General features: G+C 40.6%; 1 protein-coding gene across 1 annotated transcript; it reads left to right on the forward strand.

Moving 5' to 3' along the window:
* The first annotated feature begins 5147 nt into the window (after positions 1 to 5147).
* Positions 5148 to 8118, forward strand: HSBP1 (heat shock factor binding protein 1). The gene is made up of 4 exons (XM_075039930.1): positions 5148 to 5269; positions 5981 to 6047; positions 6242 to 6361; positions 7844 to 8118. The coding sequence occupies exons 1-3, from the start codon at positions 5225 to 5227 to the stop codon at positions 6358 to 6360; spliced, it is 231 nt and encodes a 76-aa protein (XP_074896031.1). The 5' UTR covers positions 5148 to 5224; the 3' UTR covers position 6361; positions 7844 to 8118.
* Positions 8119 to 9984: the final 1866 nt, after the last annotated feature.

A 9984-nucleotide genomic window follows, 5' to 3' on the forward strand; every position in this document is an offset into this window, starting at 1 on the left:
CTTGGTGAATTTAATTATTGCATTTAATGGACTGCTACCAAATGAACCGTACACATGCTGATCACATAGATGATGTACATGTTTTTATAAATGTACTGATCATGGATTCTTTGACCAACATCTCCAAAGACTGAATCTACCAGAGGACAGATGGCCATGTGAAACAAAACATATCTTAGCAGTTTCTTTTAAGGCTCACCTGTCGACAATGAAAGTATCTATATTTAGTTGACTTTTCTCCTAGTAAAACGTCTGGGTTTGTACATATGACTTGTTCTTTTCCTTAGAGAACTATAGAGTCCACTAAAGGTAACAAACTATAATCTTATAATCTCTTTATTGTCCTTTTATAGGTCATTCCTTGAGCACAGTTCCGCTTGTCCTGGCCCTGGAGATGCCAGTGAGCAATACCATACATTACCATACATTACCATGCAGTTATTATTAGGCCACTGATATTGCCATGCATTGTCACACTTTGGTATTGTTTCTGATTGCTTTCTGCTGCTGAAAGCTTAGTAAATCTAAAGGAAGAACAGTGTAAAATCCTTCTCCTTCCAGAACCTCAGCAGGAGTTTTTGGCTTTGTGGTCATTGGCCATCAGCAAGCCTTTCCCTTTGGGAAAGTATAGATTAGAAAAGCTTTTCTCCTCTCAGTCACAGAGGGTTTAGTAGCAATGTTAAGGAAATAACATTCTGAGGTGCCTGTGTACAAGAATGAAGTGGGAGAGCGAGGAGGAATGAGACAGTGAAAGGGTAATGTATGAAATATGATAACATCCCTCATATCTCTGTCTCTTACCTTGTTCACCTTCCTCTGGCCCGATCTCCTAAAATGAAATCTGTCTACTCTTAATGAATCCCTGCTTGTCTTTCTTTTCTCTCATGTGGCCCAAAAGACCTGAAGCACCCAGGGAAGTACTCCTTGATCCATTCTGATGGCAAGTAACAGCAAACTAATGAAAGAATGAAAATACAAAATATAGGATAAATTACCAGAGGGGAATAACTACTGCAAAAATAACTTCATTTTGTAACAGGAGTTAACGTCATGTGAGAACTACTCATACAAAAGCTATTTGGTTTAATTGCTGAAGAATAATGTGAAAAAAGCACAGTGAATTGTTGCTGTTTTAATACAAATCACTCACATTTATTCTAGAGCTGGTTTTGCTGTTTCTATAATTTGTGCTTTATCCAGTTAAATATTCACATGAGTTGTGATACTGAACATTTACTTTTCCCTTGACAGTTATTTTCTAAGCACAGTTCTTTGTTTAATATGTTCTGGCCTCATGTATATTTGACAGCCTCTAAGGAGTGTTATTCCTCTGGAAGTAATAAATGAGTTCTATTTGTTATATTTTCTCAAGAATTTCTGCCACAAGCAACTCAGGCTGCAACTGAGATATTATATTCATTCTCAAGATTTCATCGTAAGTCTTTGGCTTGAATAAAAAACACGTATCTGTGATTTTACGTGCTGAGTATCTTAAGATCCATAAACTCAGCACACTCCAATGAGGCAAGAGTTGCAACAGTTTGAGTGCACAATCATTGTACGAATAACACTCAGAACTACCACAGTTATCTGAAAGTCATCAGGGAGCCCAAATAAGATCTGATACTCAAAGCAATTAAAGTATAGTTGCTATTTATTGCCTCACAGAATACACAGACATAATAATATCTTCTTTTCTAGACTGTTACCACTGAGCTAATGCACCAGAATTCTACTAGGTCCTCTGGAAGAGCTGCTATTTAAAAAAGCTGTAAATAGAGGACCGCAACTCTCTGAGGTCATTACAGAATCAACAACAGTGGTTTTGGTAAGAACAGGGTCTTTTGCAAAAACAACCATCTTTGAAAAAATTGCCTTTGGGAAATTTTATTCTGCCTTTTTAAACTTATATTTCATTAGATGCTTCCCAATCCCTGTGTTGTGATTACTGGGGAGAAAGCCTAACAACAAATATACAATTAATTCTGCAGCATTAACTACTTAAGGTGATTTTGGCATTAACTGGCACAAAAAATAAGATGTTAAATTGATAGACTTTTTTTCAAGTTGTTGAGCTCTAATCTTATGTCACCAAAGGAAACAGGAACTAAATCAGACCTAAAGACACCAGTACCAGAAATCTCTATCATGATTCCACAAAGGCAAAGTTCATTTCAAGTTCTCTGGAAAACTGAAGATGTGCCTTCTTTTGTACAAAGCCTGACCATGACTTACTGCTATATGAGGTCTAATCATTCTGCATTGGAACTACATATCCCTGCATTTTAAAGGAGTTTCATTAACTGTTTGTAGATTTATCATTGTAAATGCCCCTTGATTTTAAGGAAAACAACAGGCTCTTTGTAAATTTTAAAGGTCCTCCTCTGTATACTTTAAATTAAGACTTTGTAACTAAAAAGCTAGCAAGAGAATTCAGCCTTCTACAGCTCCATTCATTTTAGTAATCTCTGAACATTACTGTGAAAGGATCATTAATCCTACCAGTCCTCCTTGCATAGCATTTTCTTTCAGTCCAGTCTCAAAAAGGAGACAAAACCCTGCAAATTTTAAGTTAAGTCATTGTGTAACTATGCCAAAGTCAGTTATTGTTTAGCTATGCCATGCTTGGAAACAAATGAATAACAAAAATGTTTTATCCTGACATGAAAAAAAATTTCTAAAGTTATGAGAACAAGCATGCAGCCATTTGACACTTAGTGAAAACCTTAATGGCCTGAGGAATCATTTTGTTAGTCAGATCCGACTCCCTGCATAACAAGGACTGTTATACCAGTTTAGTAGACACACATTTTAAGTGATATGTCAAAACCTTCTAGGGCTCATCTGTACCCTAAAATGGAACATGGTATTGGGATGTTTGTGCTAGAAGAGGCACCAGCTGAATCTATGAAGTGCCTTATCTATATTTGCCACAATTGGTAACAGTATGGTCACAAAGTGGTGAAGTCAAATCAGTAATGTCTCAATCTCAAGGTCAAGCTGCAACAAAACCATCTACAAGAAAAAAAGCTGGTGAATCAGGCCAATCCATAATTTTTTCTTGTTAAATGATGGAGAACCAATAAAGGCACATGCATTGTCACTTGCTGAAACCTGGAGGACTGCTGCAGGGAGTAGGCTTTGGACCATATGTCTTCTCCTGGCAGGTAGCTAGACTGTGGGATGTAGCCCTGACACCCTGGTCAGGAGGCTAGGAGAGACAGAAATGGCCTCCAATAGCTTCACATATCAAGCAGTTTCCTGAGAGCTTCCCCCTTTTCTGCACTACCTAAGGACAGCAAATACTAAGAAGATAACGGGACACAGCAACTTAGTTTTACCAGAAGAACATGTAACAGAATAAAGATCACCCCCAGCTCGGAGCGAGAAGGCACAAGCATACACCTCAGACCTCTCCTGCTCTGTGCACATCTCTCCCTGCTGTGTTTGTATCTGCTAAACTCTTTGCAGAAAGCCACACCTGCCTGACCAAGCAACACACAGTGCACACGAGAGAGTCCACGTCAGTGAGCACCGTGTCGTCTCCCTGCACAGCCATATGTTCAAAAGCATGTCGGGGAAGACACGGTCCCCGGACAGACACTGCTATGCCGCATCCTTTGGGGTCTGGAGCAGCCGGGCAGCAGCCACAGCCCGACCCTGTAAGCACCGCTATCTGCCATGAGACTCACACCAGCGTTGGGGAGAGCCAAGAGATCTGCACTTTGACGTGCACCAAGAGACCAGATATGACAACCTTTCCAAAACAATAGTTTATCTGACTCAAAATAGCATTATAAAAACAACCACCTTCCGTAAACACATCAAACAAATAAATGGGAGTTAATTTCTTAGCATTTTTCAGAACTAGAAGCTGTATTTACTTTTCAACAAACAACAAAATTTCCCCACGCTGGCACTAAATAGTTTTTTTATTACTACTGCAGTGCTCCAACACGCACATTAATAATGCAAATGCCCCGCATCTCACATTCGTTACTAGTTATGGGATAAGGCAGAGTGTGTCAGCACATCGTATCAGCTTTCAGGCGAAATGAGACATTTGAGAATCATCTGGTGCTAATGGGAAACGTTCTTCATTTACAAATTCATATTCAATGTTTTTGTTAACTTCTGTTTAGATCTCATCCCAGTATACAATAACCAAGCTGTGTAAACATCGACTCATTTCACAAATGAAAACTACAAATGAGTAGTTTTGGTCTAAAAACCCTATAAATGTACACTTAGGAAATGCTTATCCTGTGTCCATCCCCAGCACAAAAATCCAGCCTATGAAGCTTTCAGTATCTTAAAGACCATGTCACTAATCTGCAGCAGACATTAATCTAATGCATGCAACTTTGTTATTTGTACTTTCTTTCATGAAGACAATATGCCACAATAATATACTCCCTTTAATCATCAATCCACTTATATAACGTTCCTGACTTCCAGCACTAATCTGTAATGCCGCCCTTCCTCCAGTGAGCCTCCCTCGGAAGCCAGATTACCTGCAAATGTCTGCTGGCTGGGTTTAACTGCTTACTCCCTTTTAAATTAAACGATAAAGAAGGGGAAGGCCTCTTCAGGCAGCACCGTTTCTCAGGCTAGAAAAATACATTTGTAATCTCCCCAACTCGCAAAGCTGTTTTTTAAGAGCATGAGCAAAACTATTAAATCTGTGCGTGAGGAAAGCCTTCATTCTGAGTGTAAGATTGCATGCAAGGGGGGGGGGGGGGGGGGGGAGAAAGGTGTTTCAACACCTTCCCATCCCACACAGCCGTGCCAGCGCTCCGTTTACATGAGACTTCACCTCCTACGCTGAGTTAGCACCCGCAGGGGAGGCCCACGAGGTCCTCACACCAACGACAGCCGTGATGGCGGTGGAGGGGGAACAGGCCAGAGGCCGGCTCGGCAGCCTCGGGGGGGATGAGTGGGAACCCGCACCCAGCCGAGGGACACCCTCCCTGCCACGGCGGTGGGTGCGGGCAGCCCGGTGACGGGGCTTTCCGTGGGTTTTCCGTGGGTTTTCCCGCCTTTCGCCCGGCGTTGCGCCGTCCCCACCCTCTCCCCTCAGGCCCCGGGGAGGGGACGGACTACATTTCCCAGAATGCTGCGGGGGGAACCCGCCTCTCCTCGCGAGGAAGCGTCGGCGGAAGTGGCGAGGCGCGGCCCGGAAGCGCCGCTGCCGTGGAGACGGGAACCGGGACCTGGACCCACCATGGCCGAGACCGACCCGAAGACCGTGCAGGATCTCACCGCCGTGGTGAGGCCGCCGGGACCGGGCCAACCGCCTCGGGGGTGGGGGGGGGGAAGCGGGGAGCGGGGCCGCAGAGCCGCCTCCCTGAGGAGAGGCCCCGGCGGGAAGGGGTAGAAGCCTCCGGCCTCGGCCCGTCGGCGGGCCCTGGCGTTACCTCCCGGGGCCCAGCTTGGGTAACCCGCGTCTGCCTGCTGTTGGAGCGGCTGCTGCGCTTGTGGTGTCGCCTGGCCCTTTTCCCCGGGTCGTCGTGTAAACTGGTTCCACTGTAGAGTTGTTTCTGCCGAGTCCCTGAGGGACGGCTCGGCTCAGAGCAGGCCTCCCTTGGGCAAGGAGGAGTTATTTGTGTCCCGGAGGGATATGCTGAAGAGCAAGGGTTCGGGAGTGCGGAGAGGAAGGCTGTTATTCTGATGGGGAAAGTGTCACTGTGTGATTAACATAGGACGCTGGAAGCAGCTGTTGTGGGTTTAGTCCTGGTTGTGCAATGCAGGTGTTTTCTAGATCTTAAAGTTGTTTACTGTGAGCTTTGGTTCTTCTGTGTGTACATTCATATAGATGTGAAAATGTGATACTTAAATATGGAATTATACTGCGGAGTTTGTGCAGGGTTGAGCTCAGCAGTGAAAGAAAACATTGTGATTACCTCATTACATGAGACTAAATACTGTAACAGCCTCTTTAATGAAAACAAAACAGACTTCTTTTTTTCCTTTCTATTAGGTGCAGACATTGCTTCAGCAAATGCAGGACAAATTTCAGACCATGTCTGACCAAATAATTGGAAGAAATATCCTTTCTTAAGGGCAGATAGGTGCTATACACTACAGAATCATAAGTATTTAAAAGTATATTTATCAATGGGATTTGTAAGATAAATTTAAAGTGACCAGAAGAGTTTGAGCAAAGCTGCAATAAAAAGCAAACAAACAAAAAATCCCAACCACTACTAGATTGCAGTCATAGTCCTTAACTCCAGTGAACTTGATGACATGAGCTGTCGCATAGATGACCTGGAGAAGAACATAGCAGACCTCATGACACAAGCGGGAGTGGAAGAATTGGAAGGCGAGAACAAGACCCCTGCTACTAACAAGAGTTAAAGTGAGACAATTGCTTGCTAGCCTTGAAACAAATCCTCAGGTCACTTGAAAATACCAACTTTAAAGTAAATGGACTTTTTCCTTTGATTTGTGAGGTAGTCTGAAATTCATGCAGAGCAGAACTCATATATATATATATAGTATTGTACTCTCTCTATATAGAATTATATATGGTGTTATAATACAAGAGGCCTTAAGAAGCTCTTCTCAGCGGGCTCCTACTAGCCTTTTCAGCAAGGATGTTTTCCTCATCAGTATTGGGAAGAAAGTTATTTTCTTCATGTCTAGGTAGCTTTGAGGAAGTGCAATAGCTGTATTCATCCTCTGGTTCTCTGAGTGTGATCTGAAATAATGACTGTCTTTGCAGCATGGGAAGGAGAAGAGATGGGAAAAAATACCAGCAGCAAACCGAGCTGTTCTCTTTTTTTTTTTCTCATCATATTTGAGTGTTCTGAAAAGGAGCGTAATCTCATGTACATTACCAAAATCAGCTCCGATTTCCATAGCTGGCAAGTTAGTGTGAGCACGGTGCCAATCTTCCATCTTCCGCTGCATCCTCTAGACTTCAGCTCCCACTAAGCTCCTAAAGATTGTAGACTTGCTGCTGTGCACAGGGGCTAATGAGTGAGCTACTGTAAATTCCTCCTGTGTAAGTTAGGAGCTTGCTGGGAGTATGTGACTCACATACTACTGCAAAGCAGCAGGTCCTGACTCGACAGTGTAAGACAACACTCAGACATGAGGCAGGGCGTATTCTAGGGCAATGCTCCCTGGAAAAAGAAATTTCTTATTGAAAGGTTAAATGTGATATATATTCTTCTTATGTAACTTCTTAATTGATAACCTGCCCCTATATTATACAAAAAAATTGGAGAAGTAGATGTTTCATCTACTTGGCAAGCGGCAGTTCAAAATCTAGTACAAAACCATGTAAATAAATTCAGGTGATCAGGTAGGACCACACACAGCGTTTACAACAATTGCTAAAGGCATTTCAGAAGATGGGGGCAATGCAAGAGTGCCAAAACTGTTACAGCATAAACAAGGTGTGTGTGTGTGGTGCTTAAGTATGATATGTAAGCACTAAGATTTCACTTAAGTTTGTATAGAGCTTGATTTTTGTAATCCATGGAAAGCAACTGGTAAGTTAAGTACAGGATGTATCACGTTAGATTCACGTTTTTTTCTCAGGTGACTAAGACAGACATGTCTCAGCCTCTCTTAGGCTTGAAATTCTGAGGTCACGTCTAGAGTGCTATGCAGCCTGTGTAATAGGCATGTGTGTTTGAAACAGGTATACATCTTGCTTGTTAAAGTACCTATTTTTTGTGATACTTTGACAGAAATACAAATTATTATGGGTGTCATTGCCCCCTGTGCCAGTTCCCTTAGCCTGAACCTCACAAATGAAAATTTCTGATGAGTATGATTCTCTTAATTCTTCTCAGTAACATTTTTTATTCTTATTATTTTTCCCCAACAGATTGCCAATAGCTTAAGATGAATCCTGGAAGACTTCTTTTTTTTTTTTTTTTTTTTTTTTCCTACAAGTCCTTGGAATTACAGAACAGCTTTTTGCAACTACTGTGTGTAAAAGCATTTTTATATTGTTACAGAGCTTGCATTCCTAATGTATATTGTATAGTTAGGGATAGATTAGTTTATATTTTGATTTGTGTACTGTAATTTCACTTTTTGAATTCTTGTTACGAGGATCAATTAGTTGTGTTATTAAAACACTGATCTTATGGTTCTCAACTACTGGGTGTATTTTTTTGTGAAGTCACTTTCTCTTTCTTATACTTTTTCTAGACGTTTCATTTTTGATAGCTAAACATCTAGTGACTCCCATTAAATCAATCTTAACTTGTCTAACGTAACTTTGTAGAGTGAAGCACAAAGTTGAAACTTTTCATTAATCTTAGCTCTGACCATCAGTCACTCAACTAGTTGAGGATTACGTGCAGTTTTCTCGTAAATGTAATAAGATGATTTTGGAAACGTAAGGCACTGAATATCAAAATCATATCCCCTACTCCTGGTATTACCTTACCTGTGTGTTCCTAGAACATAAACCAGTAAATAGAGATTTAACATTAGAGATGTTTGTACACAGTTGAGCAACCACTGCCATTAAAATCTGTTACATTTAGACAGACAAGGAACTATTAACTATGAAAAATCTCACTATGGGATTTAAGTTTTTTAACACTGTAAAACTCTACTTTGAAACTGCCGATGTGTCATTTAGCATCACCTTTGAACAATAATTATGATTAAAATAGCAACGCTGGACAGAACAGGGATGGAATTGTGGGAGTGTCTGTATGTGGTCTTTCAGTTTAAATCACCAGCTCGTTGTACAAAACAGTTTGCTAACAAAGCAATGTTATACTGAGTAACAAAAAAGGAGAGAATCCAGTTAGAATTGTAAAGCCTTTCTTCTCTTTGAATAACAACTAGCCGGAACTCTTCAAAATACTTGGTTTGGAGAGGTGTTTGTTTTTCTAATCACATCCACGTTTATGGCCCTGGAGTGTAATGGACTACGTTACAGTATTTGGGCAATGAAAAGTGTATTTAGAAGAGTCTGTACTATGTCATGTGTGAAGAAAAATGACCACTGTCGGATATTACTGACAATCGTTGCAATGCTCCTCAAACTTGAAATACAAGTTTAAGAAAGCACTAGTAGCAGTCAGCAGTTATATGTGGACCATACTTAAGACTGCTCTTTGAATGCCACCAAATTAGCACCTGTGTATTATGAAGGCAATATGACAGGTCATTTTTCAAAACTGAGGGGAAATTGTAATAAAGGCTTGTAATAATAGGGGAATTTTGTGAACATAGGAAATATACCAATACACCTTGTAATACTAGCCTTAGGCTCTTTGTAATGTCATTTAAAAAATCTAATAAAGTATTATGTGGTAACAAATAGTCAGGTCATATATATTAAAGCAAAATTTAGCATAAGTATATCATTATATGTGAGATTGTATTTAGTTATAAGTTATAGAAAGAGTTTAGCACAGCTGCGGCTTATAGAACATAGTCTAGATATACTAGAATATAGTCTGTATTATAAAAGGGTGAGCATGATTCATGCCCTGTAAAATCTGGATTTTACTAGGTAATTACAATATAGACCAAATTCATAGGAAAATATATTAAAGTGGAGGATCATTTTGTATGATGTTTATACAAGTATAAATTCTCATCTGGCCGCCTTCCGCCTGTGGGAGAAATGGTCATTCTTGAATTTGCTTGTGCTGTCCTATATACAGCAGTAGTAGGCCTGCTTTCCTGAAGTTTATTGTGTCAGAATAACTTACTGGAAAATTATTTCAGCTTTAAGAAGCAGATAGATTGTCCAAGTCATCGGAAAGATTGTAATCACTTTTCAGTAGAGATAGTCTTCCATCATAAATTTAACACTTAACTGATTTTGTAAAGTAATAATCCAATTCAAAACAAGCCTTTCAGACGGGAAGGTATTACTTGTAGCTCTTTAAACTCTGCATATTTTTGAGAAATATGTTTTATTCTTACTCAGAACCAGTGGTGGAGCTTCTACATATAACCAGCACATGCAAACCAAAGTACAATCCCTTCTGGCCA

Source organism: Buteo buteo, chromosome 11 (genome assembly GCF_964188355.1).
Source record: "Buteo buteo chromosome 11, bButBut1.hap1.1, whole genome shotgun sequence".
NCBI lineage: Eukaryota > Metazoa > Chordata > Aves > Accipitriformes > Accipitridae > Buteo > Buteo buteo.

Bases quoted from the DNA above. Each gene is read 5' to 3' on its own strand.
- HSBP1 (XM_075039930.1), top strand. From the start codon at position 5,225: ATGGCCGAGACCGACCCGAAGACCGTGCAGGATCTCACCGCCGTG. The intron at 5,270-5,980 runs GTGAGGCCGCCG...CCTTTCTATTAG, and splicing joins TGCAGGATCTCACCGCCGTG to GTGCAGACATTGCTTCAGCA. The intron at 6,048-6,241 runs ATATCCTTTCTT...ACTCCAGTGAAC, and splicing joins TGACCAAATAATTGGAAGAA to TTGATGACATGAGCTGTCGC.